This window comes from Vulpes vulpes, chromosome 9 (assembly GCF_048418805.1).
Source record: "Vulpes vulpes isolate BD-2025 chromosome 9, VulVul3, whole genome shotgun sequence".
Classification (NCBI taxonomy): Eukaryota; Metazoa; Chordata; class Mammalia; order Carnivora; family Canidae; genus Vulpes; species Vulpes vulpes.
Window position 1 is genome coordinate 22,184,052 of NC_132788.1, and position 27,131 is coordinate 22,211,182.

Sequence of the window (27,131 nt, forward strand, 5' to 3'; positions counted from 1 at the left end):
CTTGCTGGCAGTTCCCAAGCCACAGTCTCATGGCTTTTATCACTGGTGAGAGACTGGCATTTTTTCCCTTGAGGAAAGAGCTCAGATTGGCCTGAGTTGGGTAGGTGCCCATCCTTGAACCAATCTACTGTAATTGGGATGGGGTCATGTAAGAACATGTCAGCTTCTGCTTGTCAAGTGAGCCTCAGTTGCCAGAAAGTTGTGATGGTGGATAGTCTATATCTTTGTGATGCATTAAGATCTTTAGACAAGTATAGGACCAACATTGCTTGTATTACATAGTAGTATTGTGTTGCTTTGTAGTATTACTTCTGTGGATACCTGGATTTGAGTTTCAACTTTACCCCTTCATGGCATTTTTATGGGACAAGCAAATATTTCTGTTCTGTCCACTGCATTTTGAGAGTAATTATAATTCTGGAAATAAAGGGAAGCTATTTTAACCAATTTGGTGCTTTCTGGTACAATTAAATTCTTTCTGTATTCTTTCCTGTATCTATCATTCTTGACAGCATGTTTGCTTCTAAAGTGAGTTCTTCTCATGTATAGGTGAGGCTAGGTTTGTTTTAATTAAAGATACAAAAATATAATCAAACTATAAACAGTAGAAGTTTGGTGTCTTGCAAACTTGACCTATTCATCTGGGATGGTTGGGATAATTTTGGAAGAAAAAAATAAAAAACTTCATAGAGTAATGTGACTTTTTACATTGTTAAATATGATCTTTCCAGGAGATCTCAGCCCTGCTGAGCTAATGATGCTGACCATAGGAGATGTTATTAAACAACTAATTGAAGCCCACGAACAGGGGAAAGACATCGATCTGAATAAGTAAGTGGATTTATTAAAAAAAGAAGGCAATCCTGTTCTTAGGTGGTAGATCTTTTTAATGAAATTATCAGATACTATGTTTTCTGTCTCACTTTTTATATTTTAATTGAGAATTTAGCTTTCTGCTCTGCCCTGTCACTCATTTATGGCAAAATTCTCTCATGGCCTAATAGTACTAAGAGCTTCTAATATTAATTTGACATTTAATATGTCCCAGTCACTGTTAGTAGTGCATTGTCTTAGCTCAGTTGGTCATTTCAAAACCTGTGTGAGTTAGGTACTTATATCACCCTCATTTGACAGGTGGGTAATTTAGACAGAGAAAGATTAAGTAATTTGTCCAAGAGTAAGGAACTGGTAGTTGGCAGAACTGGGATTTAGAATTAGATCATCTGTCTCAGAGCCCATGTTATCTCCTGTGCTACATCATTTCACATCTTTGTTCCTCCCTATTGTCTCAGAAGAAGCAGTAGCTCTCTCAGGAAAAACCCTACCATTGGGGTCCTTGATCTAATCCAATCCTTTGCTACTTTACAGCGCCTTTGACTTGTTCATCTGTTTCCTTTCCACAGTCATGTTCAGCTTTGAGTTTGCTAAATCCCCAGTTAGGATTTCATCTCCACATCTTTTGTTTTCATTTGATAGTCACTATGTAGATCTGTTCTAATTAAATAGTTTTCTCCCCACTCCCAGGTAGGTCATCAGTGATCTAATCACCAGTGTGGGCTTTTTTTAGACTATTTCCTGTTGCTAGAGATACGGCAGTGTTTTATCACTTCCTTGGAATATTGTGCTTAATAAAGTTTTGCTAAAGGAATAAATAAGTAACTATCTTGACTGTGGAGTTCTGTTTTCCTACCCTTTGATGATTTTCTGTCATTGATGGCTATGCCCCTAATTATACAAGTCTTTTATTTATAGTGAACATTTCTACTTCCTGTATATTTTTGTCAGTCTCTTTAATTTATCTCAAGTTTATGCTACCATCTTCCTTAAAACCAGCCTCTACACAGATGTCCTCTTTGCTTAATTGTGTTAACCTTCACCTAGGCTTGAAACTCTTTTGTCCTCTTCAAATTGTTCTTGTTAGGTTCAATTAGTATTTTAAGTTTTGCTTACTCTCTTTTCATTATGACTGTCACTTTCATTTCCACTACCAACTCCTAAATCCATCCCTTTGTAAACTTGATTCTAGACTACTGTAGTAGCTTATGCTTTAGCCTCTTTTTTATCTCTTACAGGTTAATTGTTCCTCATCTCATCTTTTATCATGTCATTTCCCTGTACAGGAAAGTTCAGTATGTCCTCAACACTTAAGAAATTGAATACAGACTCCTCAGGTCATTATGTAAAGCCTCTGGGTCTGGCTTCAGCTTTCGCAACTTTTTAAACTTCTGTACCTTTACGTTGGAAGTCTCCTGCTTTCTGTCAAGTCTACCCCTATATCTTTAAATACGTGCATTCCTGTTTTTGCATTTTCACATAAGCCAGCCTGTTTGCTTTCAGTGGCATCTCCATGTCTGCCTGAAGCCAACTCTTCCGTAACTGTTTCCCCAGCACACATTGAGTTCCTCTCTTGAACTCTGGACACATTCATTATTATATGGGTGTTTTATCACATGTGTTTTTATCATTTAACATTTATTTTTGTGAATGCCTATCTGAAAACATGCAGACATAGAGCATGAAACAACTCTGCCTTATTACCTTCTGGCATAAGTACTTGGGTAGTCTCTTTATAAATCAGATACTGGGTTAACATTTTTTGAAAATGATACAAATACCTCACAATATTTTTAGGTGGATTAAAATGAGAACTTAAGGTGACTGTTAGGATTTGCTAAGCAGTCAAGAAATGAGAAACCAATAAAATTACAGAGAAAAGCAAGGACCTATTTAATTGGGCTGAAGGTTATTTCTAGGGATTAGAGATAGAATTACAATCAGGAAGGGATAAATGGGTCTTCTGAAGTGCTGATCATATTCTATTCCTTGGAGTGTACGTGTGTTTCCTTCATAAATGTTAAAGTACATTTATACGTTTTATGTTCTGTTTTTTATGTAGCTACTATTTGATATTAAAGTTTTAAAACACTTGTAAAAAATGTATAATTCATTTACTATTTGGTTCTGCACACCTTTCCTTTAAATTATTTTTTGTTTGTCTGCCTGCTCTAAGACACACAACTAGGCGTGATACCTGCTATCCACCCACCCAGGAGACATTTCGCAATGTCAAGAGACATTTTTAGTTAATAATGGGAAGTGGGGTGCTGGTGGGTACCAATGAAGCTGCTAAACATCCTATAGTATAGTAAATCGTCCCTCACAACAGAATTAATCCCAAATGGTATAGTGTTGAGGTTGAGAAAAGGGTAGAACCCTCTGAAGCTACTGCACTATTTTGAATGAGACCTACCTTGTGTCACTGTCCGGGGCCCCTCCCTATAGTCATCTTGTTTTCTTTTCTTATACTCCAGGGTAAGAAGAAGTCACTGCTGCATTTTCCTGATTTTCTTCTATTTTTCTGATACTCACAAATGTTAAAGCCACTGTTGTCATCTGGTGAAAGGATAGGGGAGTGACAGAAGTTGATGATGTTTATAAGTCATTCTTTTGATAGTATGCTTGAAATATTATGATCTTGATAATGCTAGGTACTTTATTTTCAGGGTGAAAACCAAGACAGCTGCCAAATATGGCCTCTCAGCACAGCCCCGCCTAGTGGATATCATTGCTGCGGTCCCACCTCAGTATCGAAAGGTCTTAGTCCCCAAGTTAAAGGCAAAACCTATCAGAACTGCCAGTGGGGTGAGTAATTTGATTCATGAAATACTGTGTTTCTGTTCTGCCAGAAATCTTTGCTTGCATGTGTAACACCCAGGTGGTGAGGTGGAAGTAGGAGAGTCAGTTTAATAAAATCCATTATATTATGATATGTGCTGCAGTAGAGACATGTGTAGAATAAGGTCATAGTGAGGAAAAATAATCATTGTACTTGAAGGAGTAGATGATGTTTTGATGTCCTTGAAAGTGTAAGTTGAGGCTTAGTGATTATCACATTGTTGGCCATTTTATGCAAGTGACTTTTACTTTATTTTTAAAAGATTTTGCTTATTTATCTGAGAGAGAGCATACTTGTACATGTATGCATGCGTGCGCATGAGCAGAGGAAGGGATAGAGGGAGAAGGAGAGAGACTGTGCTGAGTACAGAGCCCAGTGCTGGGCCTAATCTCATGACCCCAATTTCATGAGGTGAAACAAGAGTAGGAAACTCAACTGACTGAGCCAGCCAGGTGCCGCTTGTACTCTTAAAAGGTAATTAATGTTACAAAGTCATTCTGTATATGGTATTTGTGAAGCAGCTTTCCCTAAAAGAGACTAGGGAAAGCCCAAGAGAAAGTGTGGCACTTGTTTGACATATAAATGACGCCCATATAAGCAGAGCAGGCTTGAAGAGCAATGGGAGCAAGGGCAGAAGGAACTAAGGCACAGAGATAGAGATGTTGTAAGAGGTACGATTTGTTCAGGGAACAGTGAGTACCTCAGACCGCCTGGAGTTGATAATTCATTTGAGAAAGCAGCAGGACATTAGATTGAAGAGTTAGTTTGGGATCAGCTTGCAAAAGATCTTGCAGGACTCAGGTCCTGCAAAGGACCTGAGTAATAGGAAACTCTTAAAGATACTTGAGAAGGAGAGTGATATGAACAAAATGGATTTTTCAGAAAATTAATTTGGATACAAGATGTAGAGTAGCGTGGAGCCAAGAAGACCAGTTAGGATACTCTTGGTTTGATCTAAGTGTGAAATGTATTAAGAGCTGGAATTAGGGTAGGGGCTCTAGGATAAGAAGGATGAGTGTGAAAGATAGGATTTGAACCCTCATAAAACTTGGTATCCATAATTGAATTGTGTATTTCTTATATGATCATAGAAATTCAATCTGTTATTTGGATGGGAGTATTATACTTGTGGTAATTATAGTTTATGTTGACTTGTTTGGTGGCTATTATCTCCTGGATCATACTGGATTTGTGGCTAATTAAACCCTAAAACTTTTTTATACAATTCATTTTTATCACCAATCATGGTCCCTTCTTTGTACTTAAGTGTTTTTTGTTTTATTTATTTGTACCTCGTATAAAAGATTCTTTAAGAGAAACTAATACAGTTGAACAACATGGGTTTGAACTTCATGGGTCCACTTACAGGCAGATTTTTTTCCCAAAAAATACAGCATTATAGATTTATTTTCTTTATGATTTTCAGCTTACTTTATTGTAAGAATACAGTTTATAATATCTATAAATTACAAAATATGTATTAATTGATGGTTTCTGTTACCAGTAAGGCTTCTCAACAGTAGGCTGTGAAAGTAATTAGGTTTCTGGAGAGTCAAAAGTTATATTCAGATTTTCAACTGAGCTGAGGGGTTGTCACCACTAACCTCTGCTTTGTTCAAGTGCCAACTATAGTTTCACACCCCTCACTTCCCATTTTTCCCCCTCAGGGTAACCACTTTTAACTCTTTGCTGATTTCTTGGCATTTCCTTCCATTATCCCCAAATAACACGCTCTGTAGATACAGTCTTGAATTTTTAGTTTTCAGCATTATGTATGAGCTTGCCACTATGGAAGACAAAGATTTATCAACCTTTCAACCTGACTAATAAACCAGGCTTCCATGACACCATTCTCTCTCCTTCTCCTACCTCTGATTCTTTCTTTTCTTTCTTTGAGGTCTGTTCCTATTTTGCTTGCCTCTAAAAAGTGATGTTTTTTTGTGGTCCTGGGTCCGCTGTTTTTAGTACCATACATGCCTTCTTTGGTGATTTCATCCATTGACATTTCTAAATATTGTTATATGCTGACTTCCAGCTCTGACCACTCCCCAAACATCAGGCTTTGGTCAAAGTACCTGATAAACATCTCTCCTTTGACTGCCTGTATACCCTCATGTATAACATAACCAAAACTAATCTCAAACTTGCTCATTCATTTTTCTTGTCCATCTTAGTTCATGGTACCTCTGTTCACTCAGTTTCTAAAGGATGTGAAATGCATTGTCCATTCCTACCACACATTCCTAGGAATGTTTTGGCCTTCATTATTTTGTGTTCAGACTATTTCAGTTATTTCCTAACTAGTCTACGTTTTATACCTGCACCAAATCCATCTTTGACAATATCACCAGAGTGAACTATTAAAAATATCAGAAGTACAGGGAGAGGTCGGATGATGGCAGAGAAAGAGGACCCTAGGCTCACCTCATCCCATGAATACAACTAGATAACTATCACATCATCCTAAATACCCCAGTAATTGACCGGAAGAATTACAGAACAAATTATACAACTAAAGGTAGAGAGCAGGCCACATAGGAAGTGCAGAGATGGGTTTTGAGAGAGAAAGAGATCATGGCCACTGTGGTGGGGAGAGAGCCCCAGTCACAGAGAAGGGTGAGAGACAGACTAACACTGTCGCAACCAGGAAGCCCACAGAGAGCCTTTACAGATAACTAGCATGAAAGATAGAGTGGCTAGAACACAACAGCAGAACTGACACAGCGCACACCAAGAGACTCCCCAAAGCACCAGGCCCTGGGGAACAGGGGGCGATGTATGGGAGGGCAGTACAGGACTTCTTCATAAGGCCATTAACCCTCAAGAACAGAAGGCATAGCTGACTTTCCTCACATAGAGAAACAGGCACAGAGACTTAGACAAAATGAGAAGACAGAGAAAATTATTACCAAAAAAAAAAAGAAAAGAAAAGGACAAGGCCATGGCCAGAGATCTAAGCAAAACAAGTATAAGTAACACATTTGATGGAGTACTTAAAGCAATAATCATAAGGATGCTCACAGGACTTGAGAAAAGAGTAGAAGACATGAATAAGGCACTTAACATAGAAATAAGGAATAACATAGCAGAGATAAAGGGTTCAATAAATGAAATGAGAAACACACTGGATGGAATGAACAGTAGGATGGAAGAAACAGAGGAGTGGATTACTGACCTACAAGACAAAGTAATGGAAAAGAATCAATCTGAATAAAAAGAGAAAAAAGAATTATGCAGAACTGAAATACATTTAGGGAACTCAGTGACCCCATCAATCTTACATTCATATTAAAGGTGTCACAGAAGAGGTAGAGAGAGCAAAGGAGGCAGAGAATTTGTTTAAGGAAATAGAAGCTGAAAATTTACCCAGTTTGGGGAGAGAAACCGATATCCACACCCAGGAGTTACAGTGAATGCCCAATACAAGTAACAAAAGCAGAAGCAGATCCATACCAAGACATATTATAATTAAAATGGCAAAAAGTAGTGATTTTAAAAATACATATCTTAAAAGCAGCAAGATAGTTATATTCAAGGGAAACACCATAAGGCTATCAGGAGATTTTTCAGCAGAAACCTTATAAGCCGGAAGGGAGTGGCATGATATATTCAAATGAGAAATGGGAAAAGTAGCCAAGAATATCTTACCCAGCAAGGCTATCATTCAGAATAGAAAGGAAGATAGAGTTGCCCAAAAAAAAACTAAAGGAGTTCATGACCATTAAAACCAGTCCCATGAGAAATATTAAAGAAGACTCTTGGAGTGGAAAGAAAGACCAAAAGTGACGGTATGAAGGTAGGAAACACAAAACCAGTAAAAATGAATATTATTGGAAAAAATCAGTTAAATAACCCACAAAATAAAAGGGGGTTAAAAAAATGACACCATATACGTAAAATGTGGGGAGGAAAGGAGTAAAGAATGAGTTCAAACTTAAATAACCGTCAACTTAACATAGACTGCTGTAGGCAGAAGATTTATATACAAACCTAATGGTAACCACAAGTCAAAAACTAATAGATATGCAAAGATTAAAGAGAAAGGAATTCAAATAACTAAAGAAAATTAGCAAACCATGAAAGAAAGAACAAGAAGAAAGGATCAGAAAAAAATGTCAGGAACAACCACAAAACAAGGAATAAAATGGCAAATAAGTATCAGTAATGACTTTGAATATATAAATGGATTAAATGCTCCAAAAGATATATGAAGTCAGAATAAATTAAAAAACAAGACTCACCTATATGCTGCTCATAGGAAACTAATTTTAGATCTAATGACATCTGCAGACTGAAAGTGAGAGGTTGGAGAAACATTTATTATGCAAGTGGATGTCAAAAGAAATCCAAGGTATATTGGACAAAATAGACAAAGACTGTAACAAAAGACAAAGAAGGACACTATATAATAATAAAAGGGACAATACAAGAAGATAGACAATTGTAAATATTTATGTACCCAATATGGGAGCACCAAAATATATTAAACAGTTAATAACAAACATAAAGGACTAATACATAGTAATACTGTAATAGTAGGGAGCTTTAACAGGCCACTTACATTGATGGACAGATCAACCGGCCAGAAACAAGGAAGCACAAACACATTGGACCAGATGGATTTAACAGATATATTCAGAACATTCCATCTTAAAATAGCAGAATACACATTCTTTTCAAGTGTACGTGGAGCATTCTCTAGAAGAGATCATGTGCTATGTCAGAAAATAAGCCTCAACAAATTCAAGAAGATCAAAGTCCTACCATGCATCTTTTTCTGACCACAACACAATGAAACGAGAAGTCAATCACAAGAAAATATCTGGAAAGATTACAAATATATAGAGGCTAAATAACATGCTACTAAACAATGAATGGATCAATTGGGAAATAAAAGAACAAAAATTAAAAAGTACATGAACACAAATAAAAATGAAAACACAACAATCCAAACCTTTGGGATGCACCAAAAGTGATTCTGAGAGGAAGTTTATAACAATACAGACCTACCTCAGGAAGCAAGAAAAATCTCAAATTTACAAGCTACTCTTACAGCAAAAGGAGCTAGAAAAAGAACAAATGGAACCTAAAAGTAGCAGAAAGAAGGAAATAATAAAGATTAGAGCAGAAATAAATTATATAAAAACTAAGAAAATAATAGATCAATGAAATCAGGAGCTGGTGCTTTGAAAAAAAAAACCGATAAAATTGATAAACCTCTAACCAGACTTATCAAGAAAAACAGGAGAAAGGACTCAAAATCGTACGTGAGAGAGGAGAAATATCAACACCATAGAAATACAGTAATAAGAGAATATTATGATAAACTATATGCCATCAAATTAGACAGCTTATAAGAAATAAATCCCTAGAAACATATAAACTACCAAAACTGAAACAGGTAGAAATGGAAAATTAGAGACTGATTACCAGCAAAGACATTGAATCAGTAATCAAAAAACTCCCAACAAACAAAAGTCCAGGACCAGTTGACTTCACAGGCAAAATTTACCAAACATTTAAAGAATTAAGAGTTAATACCTATTCCTCCAACTATTCCAAAAAATAGGAAGGAAAACTTCCAGATTCATTTTATGAGGCCAGCATTACCAAAAGCAGATAAAGACACCATTAAAAATTCCTGATCAATATAAATGATAAAAATCCTCAACAAAATACTAGCAAACTGAATCCAGTAATACATTTAAAAAAATCATTTCCCACAATTAAGTGAGATTTATTCCTGGGTTGAAATGGTGATTCAGTATTCACAAATCAATCAGTGTGATACATCACATCAGTAAGGGAAAGGAAAAGAACCATATGATTATTTCAGTAGGCCCGGAAAAAGCATCTGACAAAGTACAACATCCATTCATGATAAAAACCCTTAACAAAGTAGGTTTAGAGGGAATATACCTCTGCATAATAAAGGCCATATATGAAAAACCTACAGCTTAACATCATTTTTTAAAAAAGATTTTATTTATTCATGAAAGACACAGAGAGAGGCAGAAACACAGGCAGAGGGAGAAGCAGGCTCCATGCAGGGAACCCGACGTGGGACTCGATCCCCAGTCTCCAGAATCATGCCCTAGGCTGAAGGCAGCGCTAAACTGCTGAGCCACCTGGGCTACCCTAACATCATTGTTAATGGGGGAAAACAGAGCTTTTCCTCTAAGATCAGGAAAAAGATAAGATGTCTGATCTCACCGTTTTTATTCAGCATAGTACAGGAAGGCCTAGCAGCAGCAATCATACAACAAAAAGAAATAAAAATCGTTCAAATCAGTAAGAAAGAAGTAAAACTTTCACTATTTGCAGATGACATGATAACTATATGTAAAAAAACCCAAAAGACTCCACCCAAAACCTGCTAGAACTGATAAATGATTTCAGTAAAATTGTACGATATAAAAATCAGTGTAGAGATATCTGTTGCATTTTTATATACCAATAATGAAGCATCAGAAAGTGCAATTAAGGGGCACTTGGGTGGCTCTCAGTTAAGTGTCTGACTCTTGATTTCAGCTCAGGTCATGATTTCAGGGTCATGAGATTGAGCCCTGCCTCGAGTTCCACACTCAGCATGGAGTCTGCTTGAAATTTTCTTTTTCCCTCTGATCCACCCTCCCCCCATTCACTCTCTCTTTCTCTCTCTAAAGTAAATAAAAATCTTAAGAAAATGATATTAAACAATCCCATTTACAATGACACCAAAAAACAATATCCCTAGAAACAAATCTAACCAAAAGGTGAAAGACCTGTACTCTGAAAACTATAAAACACTGATGAAAGAAATTGAAGAGGACACAAAGAAATGTAGAAACATCCCATGCTCATGGATTAAAAGAACAAATATTGTTAAAATCTCTATCCTACCCAAAACAATCTACACATTTAATGCAATCCCTATCAAAATACCACTAGAATGAGCAATCCTAAAATTCATATGGAATCACTAAAAGACTCCATATAGCCAGAGCAATCTTGAAAAAGAAAAGCAAAGTTGGAGGGATCACCATTCTTGACTTCCAAGTAATATTATAAAGCTGTAGTAATCAAAACAGCAGGATACTGACACAAAAATAGACCCATAGATCAGTGGAACAGCATGGAAAGCCCAAACATAAACTTAAGACTGTATGGTCAATTAATGTTTGAAAAAGTAGGAAAGAATATACACTGGGAAAAAGTCTGTTCAACAAATGGTAGTTGGGAAAAACTGGACAGCAACATGGAAAAGAAAGAAACTGGACCGCTTTCCTATGCTATACACAAAAATGAGTTTGAAATGGATTAAAGACTTAGATATGAGACTGAAACCATAAAAATCACAGAAGAGAAGAGAACAGAGGCTGTAAATTCTTTGACATTGGCCATAGCAGCTTTTTCCTAAATATGCCTCCTGAGGCAAGGGAAATAAAAGCAAAAATAAACTGTTGTGGCTGCATCAAAATAGAAAGCTTCTGCACATCAGAGGAAACAAGAAAACCAAAAGGCAACCTACTGAATGGGAAAAGATATTTGCAAATGATATTAGTACCCAAAATATATAGAGAACTGATATAACTCAACATCCAAAAAACAAATAATCCAATTTAAAAATCAGCAGAAGACATGAAGAGACATTACTCCAAAGAAGACATCCAGATGGCCAAAAGACATGAAAAGATGCTCATCATGATTTGCCATCAGAGAAATGCAAATCAAAACCACAATGAGTTATCTCCTCACATTTGTCAGAATGGCTAAAAGCAACAACAGAAGATACAGCAGGTGTTGACAAGGATGTGGAGAGAAAGGAACGCTCTTGTACTGCTGGTGGGAATGCACAGTGGTGCAGCCACTGTGGAAATAGTATGGAGGTTCCTCAAAAATTTTAAAATAGGCAGCAGTTTAGCGCCGCCTGCGGCCCAGGGTGTGATCCTGGAGACCGGGGATCAAGTCCCACATCGGGCTCCTTGCATGGAGCCTGCTTCTTCCTCTGCCTGTGTCTCTGCCTCTCTCTCTCTCTCTCTCTCTCTCTCTCTCTCACTCCTCTCTCTCTGTGTGTGTGTGTGTGTTTCTCATGAATAAATAAATAAATAAATAAATCTTTAAAAAAAATTTTTTTTAAAAAATAGAACTGCCCTACAAACCATTAATCACACTACTGGGTATTTACCCAAAGAATACAAAAACACTAATTCAGAGGAGTACGTGCACCCTGTTTTGTTTTGTTTTTTTTAGCATTATTTACAATAGCCAAATTATGGAAGCAGCTCATGTCCATTCATCCATGAATGGATAAAGGAGATGTGGCATACACACAAACACACACACACACCATGTAATATCATTCAGCCATTAAAAAGAATGAAATCTTGCCATCTGACATGGATGGAGATAGTATCATGCTAAGCAAAATGCAGTTAGAAAAAGACAAATGCCATATGATTTCACTCCTATGTGGTATTTAAGAAACAAAATAAATGAGCGAAGGGGAAAAAAAAAGAAAAATGAAGAAACTGACCTTAAGTATACAGCATTAACTGATGGTTACCAGAGGGGAAGGATTTAGGGGGATGGGCTAAATAGATGATGGGATTAAGGACTGTTGGTCTAAAAACTCATTGCAAAACCCAAGGTCACCTAGATTTTCTCCTATGTTATAGAAGTTTTATAGTTTTTTTTGACTTTACATTTAGGTCTGTGATCCATTTTGAGTTTGCATTTGACTTTCTGTTTTGCTTAGAACATAGTGATTATTCTTAGTAGTATCAGTATTAAATATAACAACAACTACCATATGTTGCTCACCTGTTACATACTGGCCTCTGTGTTTCTAATTTAATCCTCAAAACAGTTTTGAGGGGTAAGTAGTATTGTCTACATATTACAAATAAGAAAATACCCATTTAGGGACAGAGAAAAGAGTCAAACCTACATCTCCCAAGTCATGACTGACTCCAAAGTCTTTGTGTTTTCTACTTTATTGGTGATTTTTAAACTGTATTCTAAAAACTAGAATTCTGTGAAGTCTTTTGGAGCTACTGTGGGGAATAATAAATAGGGAAGGCATAGAAGCAGGTACGTCTCTATTTCACCTAGGGCTCTAGCTTTTTTATCTCTTATAAATTGAAGTTCTAAGTAAAATGTTACTTGAAAGAGAGGTCTACTGCTTAAAACTTTGAAAACTGCTGCACTTTTCTTCCCTGGTCCACCTTACCCTATCTTCTTAGCTCAATTAACTATTTATTTATTTACTTATTTACTTATTTGAAAGAGAGAGAGCACGCGTGCACAAGCAGGGAAAGGAGCAGAGGGAGAAGGACAAGCAGATTCCATGCTAGCACAGAGCCAAATGCGGGATCCAGTCTTACAACTCTGAGATCATCACCTGAGCTGAAACAGAGTTGGGCACTTAACCAACTGAGCTCCCCAGATGCCTCATCAATTAACTCTTACTCAGCACAGCTCTTAGCAACTCAGGTAGGCTTCTCTGACTTCCCTGGTCAAGGCTAATTACCTTCTTCAGCATTCCTAGTATTTTCCACATGCTTCTAACCATGTGGTTTTGAAATAGCCTATTTCTATGTGTCTTGCTCCCCTAGGTAGGTACGATTTCAGAGGACAGAAGCAGTGCATTAATATTTTTGTAGTCTCAAGGCCCATTTGCTCTGTGAGACTTAGAACCTGGACTATTTACTGGGCCTTCAATAAAGACAGTTGAGTTAGACTGACCTTATCAGTGGTATATATAGTTGTGGCTTATTTTAAATGTAAACATTTGTTTGAAAATCTAAATTTTTCAGATTTGCAATTTTTAAAAAATTTTGTACTTTTTCTAGATTACTAATGACTTACATTTTAATAATTTTTTTTAAAGATTTATTTATTTATTTATGATAGACAGAGAGAGAGAGAGAGAGAGGCAGAGACAAAGGAGGAGGGAGAAGCAGGCTCCATGCCGGGAGCCTGATGCGGGACTCAATCCCGGGACTCCAGGATCGTGCCCTGGGCCAAAGGCAGGCGCCAAACCACTGAGCCACCCAGGGATCCCCTTAATAATTTTTATTGTGAAAAACAATCGAACTTAGAGGAAAATTGAAGGTCTAATATAAAGAACATTTTCCCCCTGAACCACTTGAGAGTATGTTGCAAAGTAAGTTGTATTTGAATACTTTAGTGTGCATTTCCTAAAAATAAGGACATTTCTTTATATCACCACAATACAGTGTCAAAATCAGGAATCTGGGACATCTGGGTGGCTCAGTGGTTGAGCGTCTGCCTTGGGCTCAGGGCATGATCCTGGAGTTCCAGGATGGAGTCCTGCATCAGGGGCTTCCTGAAGGGAGCCTGCTTTTCCCTCTGCCTATGTCTCTGCCTCTGTCTCTCTTTGTCTTTCATGAATAAATAAATAAAATCTTTAAAAAAAAATCAGGAATTTAACACTGATAAGTACTGTCCTCTAATCCTCAGACCTCATTCAAGTTTCACCCACTGTTTCAATAATCTACAGAACCCAGTTCAGAATCACATGTTGGATTTGGTTGTCATATGTCTTTAGTCTGGACACTTCCTATGTTTTCTTGACTTCATTACAGTAACACTTTTGAAGGTTTCAGGCAGGTTATTTTATAGCATGTTCCTCAGTTTAGTTTAATCAGATGTTTCCTCATAATTAGATTCAGGTTATGCATATTTAGCAGGGACATCACAGAAGCGATCATGTGTTCTTATTGTATCCTATCAGGTGGTATATAGTTTGAATTTGTCCTGTCACTGATAATGTTCTTTTTTTCTCATTGAGGTAAAATTGGTATATAACATTATATTAGTTTCAAGTGTATAAGATAATAATTTGATATTTGTATACACTAAAAGTGATCACCACAGTAATTTTCATTACCATCCATCACCATATAATTGACCCTCTTCACCAGTTTGGTCCATCCCTTAGCGACCTCCCTCCTTGGTAACCCCCAGTCTGTTCTCTACATATATAGGTTTTGTTCTGTTTTTTACATTCTACATATAAGTGAAGTCATATGGTATTTGTCTTTCTCTGACTTACTTCATCTACCATTTAATACCCTCAGGGTCCATCTGTGTTACCACAAATGGCAAGATTTCATTCTGTTTCATGGCTGAGCTATTTTCCAGTGTGTGTGTGTGTGTGTGTGTGTGTAGCATACCTTCTTTATCCATTCATCCATTGATGGACACAAGTTGTTTCTATGTCTTGGCTATTGTAAACAATGTTGCAGTAAACATAGGGGTGCATATCTTTTCAAAAGAGTGATTTAATTTTTTTTAGAATAAATACCAAGAAGTGGAATAACTAGATCATATTGTAGACCTATTTTTAATTCTAACCTTCGTACTGATCTCAGTGACTGCACCAGTTTATAGTCCCACCAATAGTGCATGATGGTTCCCTTTTCTCTACATCCTCACCAGCACTTGTTATTTCTTATTTTTTTCATAGTAGCTATTCTAACAAGTAATATTTTATGGTTTTAATATTCATTTCCCTGATAATCAGTGATGTTGGACATCTTTTTATGTGCCTGCTGACCATCTCTATGTCTTTGGGAAAGTGTTCAAGTCCCCTGCTCATTATTTAATCATATTGGTTTTTGCTATTGAGCTGAGTTTTTAAATATATTTTGGAATTAATTCTTTATAGGATATATGAATTGCAGATATTTTCTCCCATTCAATAGGTTGCCTTTTCCTTTTGTTGATGGTTGCCTTTGCTGTGCAGAAGCTCTTAATTTTGATGTAGTCCCATTTATTTTTGCTTTTGTCACTTTTGTTTTTGGAGTCAGGTCCAAAAGTTCAACACCCAGATGACCAATGTCAGGGAGCTTCTGCCTGTGTTTTTTCTAGAAGTTTTATGGTTTCGGGTCTTACATTCAAATCTTTATTCTATTTTGAGTTAATTTGTGTATTATGTAAGATAATGGTCTAATTTAGTTCTTTTGCTTGTGGATGTCCGGTTTTCCCAACACAGTTTATTGAAAAGACTGTCCTTTCCCCATTATATATTCTTAGCTTCTTTGTTGTAAATTAACTGATCATATATGAGGGGTTTATTTCTGGGCTTTCTTTTTCTGTTTTGTTATCTATGTGTCTATTTTTATGCTAATACCATATTGTGTAGTATAGTTTGAAATCAAGAGACCATGCATGACACCTTTATCCTTGTTCTTCTTTCTGATATTGTTCATTTTGATCAAGGTAGTATCTACCAGGCTTCTCTTATGTAAAGTTAATCTTTTTCACTTTGTAATTAAGTTTATGTGGTGACATACTTTGAGACTCTGTAAGTATTCTGTGCCTTATCAGATTTTTTGTTTGCTCATTCATTTATTTGAATGAATGGATTGGTGGTTTCCTATTTGGGGGGTTATAATCTGTTACTATTATTATTTATTTTGATGCTCAAATGATTCCTGATTTGGCCAGTAAGAACCTTTTCGGGCTGGTTTCTATATCTTTCTAAAATGTCCCCATCATTTTTTGAGCAGTTTATAGCTTTCTGTTATAAAAAAATGTTCCATGTTCATCTTGTCCTTTATTTGCCCCAGGTCTGAAATAAGCCATTTCACTAAGGAGCCCTGCTTCCTTTCAGTGAAGAAGGATATTTAGAAACCAAGATGAGTGCTAATATGCATTGCTATTAGGGTATTGCTGCTCCCAGATTGTGTCAGGTGGGCCAAGCTAAGAAATATATCTGTATATATACAGACATATGTACTTACACATATATACATAACACATTTGCACTTATATTTATTTGTATATCAGCGTATTTATTGAAAACTGAGTTCACAGCACTACCTTCTATTCCATCCAAGTTCTTTTCCTTTCCATATTTATAACTTCCTTCTTTGATAATAAGAAACTTGGCTTGCATTCGCTTTAGTCTATATCCTTATTTGGCTGACTCCCTCCAAATGTAACCATATTTCTGTCTCTGTCATCACCCCCTTTCTGAAACACATACTGTCCTTATCCCAGGAGGGCTGTGACAGACCCCTTTGAGAATAGTTTGCACACTCTATAAAGTGTAGCTCCTAGTTTAAATACTGTCTGCTCTAAATACTGAGATCCAGTATATCCGTGAGGAGATTGAGTTACAAAGGTTAGGTTTAGATATAATTTTATAGACTTTCATAAAGTAATTTTTTCTTGTAGGCTATTTTAGTAAAATAAATCAAAGAGAGAGGGAATAGAATCACTATGAGTTTGAAAATTAGTAATTCCTTATTTTTCACTTAATTTGTAGTAAAATATAATACAAGCTAGTATATTTTAGAAATTAAAAACATTGAAAAGATGACCCTTATACCCACTACTCAGTTTAAGAAATATAGCATTACCAGTACTTTGAAGACACTTAAGTGCCATTTTTTTTCTTCCCCCCTTATGTACCATTTCCTGATTGCATTCCTTGCCCTTCTGAGACATAACCACTCTCCAGAATTGTATATTTGTTATTCCATAATAGCTTTTTTATAAATCTTTCTTTTGTAGATTGCTGTCGTGGCTGTGATGTGCAAACCCCACAGATGCCCACATATCAGTTTTACAGGAAATATATGTGTGTAAGTGTCATGATTTTCATAAGTGTGTGTGTACTTTAGTTGAATTCGTGAATACCCTAGAGTCTTAATCAGTGATGCTGGTAATATTTAAAACTTCAATTCAATCGACTCATAAGTTAGTTCTTTGAAACAAACAGCCATTGATAGGATGTTTCACTGCTTTAAAAATGAAACATATAAAGATTTTAATATGTTGCAATAAACAAAAAAATACATAGGTTATAGAACTCATAAGAGTGACAGTCTATTAATTTGATAAATAAAACATGTAAATATGAGTGGCCTGAATTCTAAATGTCAGAAATTTAAAATGAGTTTGGATTAGAAAAGTATCAAATTAAAAAGTTACCCATATAAATAACATTTAAACTCCTTAAATTTAGATAATTGGAAAAATAAGCAGAATAATATGCATAATTCTAGGTAGGAGGATTAAATGAGAGAAAGATTTTCTTAAGTTTGGTTACCAAGAGAGCATTGTATCATTCCAAGCCTAGGAAAACCTAGGTCCTGTTACTTACTTCTAAAAGCTTAAACCTATAAAATAACAGTGACTGCAACATTCTGAAAATGACTACAATAATGTTCCTTATATGTTTATTGTGGAAAATATAGATACTACAAAGATAGACTCTTCTATTAGGATTTGAAAATGAAGCTTGTTTGCTCTCAGGATTTTATGGAAACTGCAGATACTTGAACTAGAGTATTGAACTAAGTTTTGTATCTGACATCTTCATTCTTTGGTTGTATTGACAGATACTGCCCCGGTGGACCTGATTCAGATTTTGAATATTCAACCCAGTCTTATACTGGATATGAGGTAAAGTAATGTGAGGTTGTTGTGAGGAAGTGTAACATCATTCTTTACCTATAGTGTGCTTGTACAAGTATGAGCACAAGAACAAGTACTGGCTTTGCTAAATTTTTTTTTATTTTTCTCTTGATTACAGAAGTTGTTCATTCATCAAATATTTGCTGAGTGTCTACATATATTGCTCTAGTCACTGGAAAAATTCTTATATAAGTACTTGTTATATATTTCAAACTGTTCTAAGTTGCTTTATAACTTTAAACCTTACAGTAGCATCTTGAAGGTAGACACTGTTAGTATCCTGGTTTTGTGAATAAGGAAACAGGCTTAGAAGTCCTAAACATCTGGCCCAGAAACACACTGCTAATAAATGACAGAGCCAGGTTTTGAATTCTTTGTTCCTCACCACCACATTATACTCTCTTCAGCACTGAAAAATGGACAAAGTGCCTGATCTTATGGAATTTACATTCCAATAATTGGAGATAGACCATAAAGAAGAAAATATCTGGTGCTAGTAAATGCTAAACAGAGAAGTAAAATTGAGTTAGATCTGTAGAAGCTGAATAGATACTTTAGCCATGATGGTTAGGTTAGTCACTTCTGAGGAAGTGATACTTAAACAGTCCTGAATGATATGAAGGAGCCATTGCAGGAATATCAGGAGAGAGCATTCCAGCAGAGAGAGTAGTTAGAACAAGGAGCAATGGCAGAAACAGAAACAACAGTGGAGTGTACCAGGACATAGTGGGTAAGAGGAAGAAAGAGATTGGAGAGACAAATGATATAGGAGTTTGTAAACTGGGCAAAGAGTTTGGATTTTATTATAGGTGTCATGAGAAACTATTAAGTTTGAAGGCAGGGGAATGATCTGTTCCAAGGTAGGGTTTTAAAAGATCATTTGATGCTGTGTGGGTAATGGATTAGAGAGGGGATGAGGTGCAAGCAAGAGAATAGCAAGCAGGCTTTTGAAGCAGTCAGCCTCTTCCGAAGAGGTCAGCACCTAGCAAACCACTGGATTTTTTCTTCTTATACGTGGTATTTCACTTTTTACTTGTTTTCCATAGTTCAGGTTTTTAAAAATACAAAAAGGAATTATTCAGTGAAAAGGCTCCCTCTCACTTCTGTCCCTTAAGCATCCCTTTCTGCTCCAGCAGAAAGTGACCCTGTAGATTTCCTAAGTGTTTACACAAAGATAAATATGATTCAAGGAGATGCCCTGCTGTTCAGATACTTAAGACAGTGGGGGTGGAGACTAGCCAGATGCTATTCAGAACATTATTTTGATCCCTAACAAGACTGAAGAAGGAAGGAGCACAAGAGAATTTTATTTTTAATACAGTCCTTTTGAAACTACTTTTTATTTTTTATTCAACGTGGGCCCAGCAGGAGATTTTTCTCTTTTTTTCGTAGCCGACCTCCATGAGAGCTATCCGTGCTAGATATGACCCTTATCTACAGACAAGACACCGAATAGAACAGGTAAGTTTTCAAAAAGCATTTTTAAATTAGATTTTTGTACACAGTTGGAAGGTATTATTGTTTGAGTTGAGTTGAACCTTAAATAACTAAAAGAATGTCTTTCCCTCAGTAAGTTTTTAATATCCACCTGAGGGAGGGAGACTGTTTTAATACCCAGCAAAGTAAAAAACACTACTTCCATTAGAGACTGTATTATTTTCTTTAAGGGTTTTATAATCTCTAAATTTCTTTCAACTTGTACAAACTCATTTACTGTATGAAATTTACAGATGTGTATGTGTGGAAGTTCTTAATAATTGAATGGATTGAACTTTTGCTTCCATAGGCCACTTAAGTATTATGCCTGATTTGCCAGAATGGGAATAGGGAATTGACTGCAAAAGGGTAGGAGGAACTCTTGGGAGTCATGAAATTGTTCTACATTATGACTTTGGAGATAGTTATACAACTCCAAACACTTATCCAAACTCATTCAGTTTTATACCTAAAAATTAATTGATTTTATTGTATGTAAATTATACTTCAGTATAACTGATTAAAAACAAGTCCTGTGTAAATGGCCTTCCTCTGTTTGGGAAATCTGAACATTAATACAGGTTTTCTTTTTTACATTTCTGTTTTGAACTCACCCAATTTAAAAAAGTGTGAACACTAATTTTAACAGTAACATCTAATAGGGCATCTACAGAATCTCCAATGGAAATTACTATATACCCTAGTAATTAAGTCATTTCTTTGTTTGACTAGTATTAGTGAATACCAGCCAGTTCAGATTTTTCACTTCACTGTCACCCAAACATATGTGCATCAGGCTTGTCAGCTATAGGAGAGGACTCCACCTGGGTGGAACCTACATAGTTTCAAAAAGCATGTTCTAAACTGAACGATGCTTCAGTTTCTTTTTTAGCCATGGTATTTAATTCATTTAAAATGTTTCAGTAGAGTATGAAATTTTTATGTTTACCAAAAAAGGAATGGGTTTTAAAAGATTTAGAAACTACCATAAAGCAGTGATTCTTTTCTTAACTGTAAATACGCTAGAACCACCTGAGTATCTTTTCCAAAACATATGCCAGCATTTCACCTTTGGAGCTCTGATCAAGTATGGTTTAGGGTCCTGCAAGATATTTTGAAAAAAGTATCAGGATAATTTTATCCCTTGTAAACAGTCACAGATACAGAGCTTTCTTTTAGTGTGTATGTGTGTCTGTGTGTGTGTATGTGTGTGTATGCCTGTGTGTGTGTACACGGCTTACATATGTACTTAAATATGTTTGTATGTATGTATATGTATATATGAATATGATTTATGTACATAAAGAAAAACATGTATATATTGTTACTTGCCATTTTCAAAAACATTAAAAGATTCCTTTTTGTCCCTAGTAATTGTAGACGTCCTTTACATAGTGCATTAATTTGAGTTCATATTGTGGTAGTCTACTTGACCTAGTTTTTCTCAACCCTGAGTTATAGCAAGAAATTTTTTTTTAGATTGAAGTGTAGTTGGCACACCATGTTATACTAGTTTCAGGTGTCTACCATAGTGCGTTAACATGTCTATTTGTTATGCTGTGCTCACCACAAGTGTAGCTACCATTGATCACCATACAATGCTGTTAAAATATCGTTGACTATTTTCTATGCTGCTTTATTCCTGTGACTTACTCATTCCATAACTGGAAGCCCACATCTCCTACTGCCCTTTACCTATTTTGTCCATCTCCTCACACACTTCCCTCTGCATTTATGAATCTTTCTGCTTTTTGTTTGTTTTTTGTTTTTTAGATTCCACATATAAATGAAATCATATGGTATTTTTTTTTTTCTGTCTGACTTATTTCACTTAATACCCTCTGGTTCCCTCCATGTTGTTGTAAATGGCAAGATCCCATCCTTTTTTATGGCTGTGTTATATTCCTGTGTGTGTGTGTGTATCTCATCTTTATCCATTTGTCTATCAGTGTCCACTGATAGACTGTTGTTTTCATAGCTTGGCTACTATAAAGAATGTAATAAACATAGGAGTGCATATATTTTTTCGAACTAGTGTTTTTATTTTCTTTGGGTAGATAGTAGTGGAATTACTAGACCATATTGAATTTCTATTTTTAATTTTTTTGAGGAACCTAAGAAATTTATATACCTGTTTTTAAAATTTAGAATCTTGGCTTATTATGTACCATTCTCTCCCCTAGTAGAAAGATATACTATTTCATATTTTATCAATCAGATTTTTATTTTCCTTTTTTTCCCTCCAGAAAGCAGTGCCACCTCTGCTCAAAATCTTCACAATTGATTTAAAACTTATGGTTTTGATTTAAAGCTGCTGTCTTAATTTTTCTTTCTAATGTAGTGTTCTTTTTCTTCCATTGGCATCAAGTCCTGATTATGTTGCATGTAGTCATCTTTTTTGTTTCCAAGGCTTACTGCAAGGTCTGACATAAAAATATGTGATCAATAAATATAAATATTATGTTGCATATTGTTTTATATTATTATATTTGCCCTTCCTACTTTCTGGTTTATATTCCATGTGTTTTTAAATATTCACATAGATATCAATGTCTGGCTTCTTGCTTATTCTTTTTAATTCTCCCTTTCCCTCCATGAGTTATAATTTTTTTTCTTTCAGACTCTGAAGTCTGTTTTTTTAATCCACAGAATTTGCTAAATATGTTTAATTGCTTTTTCATTTTTAAACTATACTGATGAAAATACTACAAAATAATATTAGAAATTTGCCATGCCTTCTTAAGGTAGTTGACTGTATCTGTTTAATGCTGATGAATTTATATTTATTTCAGTTAAAACAACTTGGTCACAGTGTGGATAAAGTGGAGTTTATTGTGATGGGTGGAACATTTATGGCTCTTCCAGAAGAATACAGAGATTATTTTATTCGAAATTTACACGACGCCTTATCAGGACATACCTCCAACAATATTTACGAGGCAGTCAAGTAAGAAATCCTTATGTTACCATATTCTCCAGGTGATTGTCAGTTTATCCTCTTAGCCACAGCCTGTGAAATTTCCTTCTGCTCTACATCTATATTCCTATATAGTTCCTTGGTGGTGGGGGGGAGTTTTGTTATTATTTGCATGATTTTGATGGATTATAATTAAATACTTTTTTGTACTTTTATTGGGATATAATTGACATATAGCATTGTAAAAGCTTATGGTGTACATAGCATAAGGACTTACATATATTGTGAAAGGATCACCAAGTCAGCTTAGTTAGCATCCATTACCTTATACATTCCTAGTTTTCAAAGTTATGCCTATTTTGTGGGAAAAGATTGTTTTCATTGAAAAAAATTGTTTTTTTTTTTAAAAAGATGAGCATGATTTGTTGACATTAGTATTCTCTGAGAAAGAGTGATTCATAAAATCACTGAAGTTCTTTTCAACCTTAGGCTGGTCTAAACCACAGGAGTAGTTTTGATTTGACTAGTTGAGTTTTCAGCCTATTCAAAAAGAGTACTAGGCGTACACTTTATGTAAAACATCTAGCTGCCATAAAATCAACAAAACAAGTGATTTCTATTTATAACAATAATAACTACTAAATTTCTGTTTATTGATGAGATCACTTATTGTAGTTGATAAAACAAAAAGTTATGCATTCTTTTGATATCTCATATCTTAGTTTTTGGCAAGAATACTGACATTCCATATATAGTTCAGTTATTTAAAAAGTATTAAAGTAGTTTTTATTTTCAGAAGTTTCAGAAAAACCTAATTACCATATACTATTCCCTCTTATTTACTGAATGTTTATGGAGGGTCCAATAGATGCTGTGCATTGCCTTAAGCACTGGAAATAAGACAGATGTTTTTCTTGCCCTGTGGTGCTTGATTTCTACTAGTTCAACAAGTAAACAGGAATGCTGTGATAGAAATTGACTGCTGTGATAATAAGATTATTCTCTAAACAAAGTGGTAATATTTAAGCTGAGACCTGAAGTATAAGGAGGAATCAGGCCAAGAGCAGAAAGAAATAAGACAAAGGCACTGTAATGGGGAAGATCTTGGAGTCTTCTAGAAACAGAGAGACCAGTATGACTAGATTCCAGTGAACAAAGGAGAGAATGTCATAAAGTGAGCTTAAAGAGTTAAGTGTAGGCCAGAGAATATAATGCTTTGAGGATCCAAAATTTTATTTGAAATGCAGTAGGAAGTAGATGGTTTTAAGCAGGAGAGTGACACATTCATGTCGATAAGAAGGTCATTCTGTCTATTGTCTGGCTAATGGATTAGAGAATTACAAGAGTAAAAGTGAGAAGCCAGATAGAAAACTATTATATCCATTATAGCTCAGTTGAGGGTGGTGGCAGTAATGATGGAGAAGAGAGAATGGATTAGAGCTCTGTTTTATTGTTGCAAATGACAGGACTTTGGGTTGGGAGTGAGAAAGAGGAAGGAATCAAGGATGATACCCAGTTTTTGGTTATAGGAAGTGAATAATGGGTAGTGCCATATGCTGAGATGGATAAAACGGGGGAAGACCAGGTTTTGGGGAGAAAATCAAGAGTTTTACTTTGGATATGTTAATTTTGAAATGTCTGTTACTTTCAAGTGGAGATTCAGGTAGGCTATACGAGAGACATCTGAGCTAGCAATGCAAAATTGGAAGTTATCAACATATAGATGACATTAATAGCCATGCAGATGAATAAGATCACCTAATATGGGAGAGTTACCAGTCTCCAAGGTAGACAATGTGAAAAAGCAGTTTTTAGAGCATTTGCTACAGTGTGGATCCTACCATTTTTATGTACATGCATATAAATGTAAATGCATGGAAATGGAAATGCTAGAAATGCGTGCAAAGCTTAGACAATGTAAATGCATGGAAGAGGTAATAGAGTGATGATTATTGTGGGCAGTAGTTAGAGCTGAGGAAGAGGGGATATGGAAGATGGGGGTAAAGAAGGACATTTATGTTTATTCTGTACACCATGTTCTGGGCATTGTGATACATATTTATTCATTTACTTAAAATCGCAGTAAACCTTTGAGTTAAGTGTTTAAGTTATCTCTGTTTTACAGGTGAGGAAACTAAGGCACAGAGATTAAACAACTTACCAAAGTTATACAGGTAGCTGGTGGCGGAGTGGGGCTATGAAACCAGGCTGCTTTGCTTTTGGAGTCTGAACTTTGCTATAATGCAAGAAACTGTGCTAGGTGTAAAAATGTATGAGAGTGTGTCTCTATGTGTATATAAGCACGTGAGGTACATGTTTGTAAATCATCAGAGCTTCAAAACAGTGGAAGAAATATCTCTCTGGAGTTTTTTTTTTTTTTTTTTTTTTTTTTTTTATACTCCTCTTCTGCCTTTTGGCTTTTTTCTGGCTTTGATATCAGGGAGAGAGGGTCACATAGCTGGTTACAAAGTTGTCCAAATAGTGCCTCTCTCAGAAAATTTTTTGTAGGGTCATAAGTGGAACCAAAGTTTGAATGAACCTAAAGGTGGTTTTCATTGGCTTGAAAATAAAATGATTCTTGGCACATAGTAGCCATAAGTAAATATGTGAATGAATTTTGAATGAATGATCAGTCTGTAGGTCAAATACTGACAGCTAATTAGGTAGGGCAACCTCTTAGAATGCGGACATCTTTTGTGTCCTTCCTACTTTCCTATCCCCTTAGCAATCAAAGATATCTTGAGGGATATGTAGAAAGAGTGCAGCAGCTGGGTGAGTGTGTGAGGAACCTACTTTGTTTGCCTCTACAGAATGTGATGGTTTAATTCTATGTCCATGAATCTAAACTTTTAACAACAGCTGGCTGCTGTGATCTCTTCCTTCTACAGGATCTTTAGTAGCAAGATGAGATGATGACCGTATTTTTACTGCTTATTCAAAACCTTGATCATTCATGAATATAAGTCATTCTTCGTGAAACACTGAAGTCTTTGGAACTTTAGAGGAATAGTGATGTAATCCAACCCATTCTTCTTGATAATACTGAAAATCAGATGATAGTTTAGAATAAAATGTAATTTTAGGGGAAACAACATTAATTAGTTCAAAGCTCCATGACATTGAAATGGCAGCAGCATCTCAGAGTTACTGACTAAAATTCATTTAACTCTGAGAATTCCCTAACGAGATAGTCTTTCAAGACCATTGACTTTTTCTACCCACACTTAAATACTCTCTTCTCAGTGCAGCTCTTCTCGTGTTGAAGACCTTATTTACTACGTGGAATTGAGTATACTGTCTTGGCTTGCCCTGCCCTCCCAGCCTCCATAAAAGATTGCCACAAAGCTTTTCACAGTCTACACTTTGGGTATCCCAGGTCATATAAGCTAGGTTAACTGAAGATCTGCATAATGAATTTTTAGGATACAGCTAGTTTGACATTTTTATCAATTGAAACTTTAAAATTTTTGCTGTATTACTGGTGTGAAGTTTTAGCTTTATTTTTGCAGAAATGTTCTAGTGCCTTTTGTAAGTTCTCCATTGTTAGGGTAAAAATAGAGTTTATATTATAACTGCTCAGCTTCAGATCATGATGTATTTGTAGAAAAAGCCTGTTGGAGAAGAAAGCCTCTTTCTGTAATGAACTAGGCAAAGCCAGCATTGTTTTGTTTCTGTTCTTGAATTTACCTCAAGAGGGCAACAAATACTTTACTTTCAGATGAAAATTCATATATGATTTGAGTCTTCATTGCAACAAATCTCATGAATGGCTCTTGGGAAGTAATAAAAGTACAATCTGGGAGCCATAAAACCATCCATAAATGTTAAACTGAATCATGCCAACCCACACTTAACATGTTTTGTTCTTTCTCCTGGTCTCTATACTTTTATGAGATAATCTGGAAAAAGTTGATTTGTGGCACCTTGTTTGCTTTGTTGAGGTAAATTTTTGCTATCAACTCCCTACAATAAAGATGGTAGTTTTTAGAGAAATGTTATATAGTTTAAAGAAATAGCTGTCTGGTTTGTACTACAGAACTAGAGACATAGAAAACCATTTTCAAATGATAGCATTTTGTGATTTAATAAAGAACAGCTCAGAAATACTGGTTTGAACATAATGTGTTTTCTTCAAAATTTTTAGATGAGCTATTTACCTCTCCATTCTCTATGTTATCATGTACCAAGAGTATTTGTGAAGACTGGCTAGATTACCCAGAGTGGCTGACCTTTCTCAGATGTAAAGTAACGAACTTCATGTTTGTTTTAGTACCAGTTGATATTGGTTGGTTGTTATTGCTGAGTACACATATACAATACTGACTTACACTAGCATAGCAGAGGTTTTTATTTAAAAGATTTATTTTATTTATTTTTAAAAATTCATTTGTTAGAGACAGAGACAGCATATGCGTGCACACATACACTAGAGCAAGAGGGAGAGAGGGAGAGCAAGCATGAGCAGGGAGAGAGAGAAGCAGACTCCCTGCTGAGCAGGGAGCCTGATCTGAGGCTCCAACGACATAAGGCTTAATCCCAGTACCCCAGGATCATAACCTGAGCCAAAGGCAGTGCTTAACCAACTAAGCCACCCAGACTGCCCTAAAAGATTAATTTTTAAATTAGGTT

At 35.7% G+C, this 27,131-nt stretch overlaps 1 protein-coding gene across 4 annotated transcripts in view; it reads left to right on the forward strand.

The window, feature by feature from the left end:
- Positions 1 to 27,131, forward strand: part of ELP3 (elongator acetyltransferase complex subunit 3) — a 91,231-nt gene that overhangs the window by 2,782 nt on the left and 61,318 nt on the right. Inside the window, exons 2-8 of one of the 4 annotated variants that reach the window (XM_072719569.1) lie at positions 732 to 831; positions 3,504 to 3,642; positions 12,945 to 13,150; positions 17,204 to 17,274; positions 18,034 to 18,097; positions 19,502 to 19,570; positions 22,378 to 22,532. In XM_072719569.1, coding sequence (XP_072575670.1) covers positions 17,222 to 17,274; positions 18,034 to 18,097; positions 19,502 to 19,570; positions 22,378 to 22,532 — 341 coding nt within the window. In that variant the 5' untranslated portion in view covers positions 732 to 831; positions 3,504 to 3,642; positions 12,945 to 13,150; positions 17,204 to 17,221. The remainder of the gene's footprint in view (positions 1 to 731; positions 832 to 3,503; positions 3,643 to 12,944; positions 13,151 to 17,203; positions 17,275 to 18,033; positions 18,098 to 19,501; positions 19,571 to 22,377; positions 22,533 to 27,131) is intronic. The other 3 variants (XM_026007863.2, XM_026007864.2, XM_072719568.1) reach the window with 3 other exon arrangements.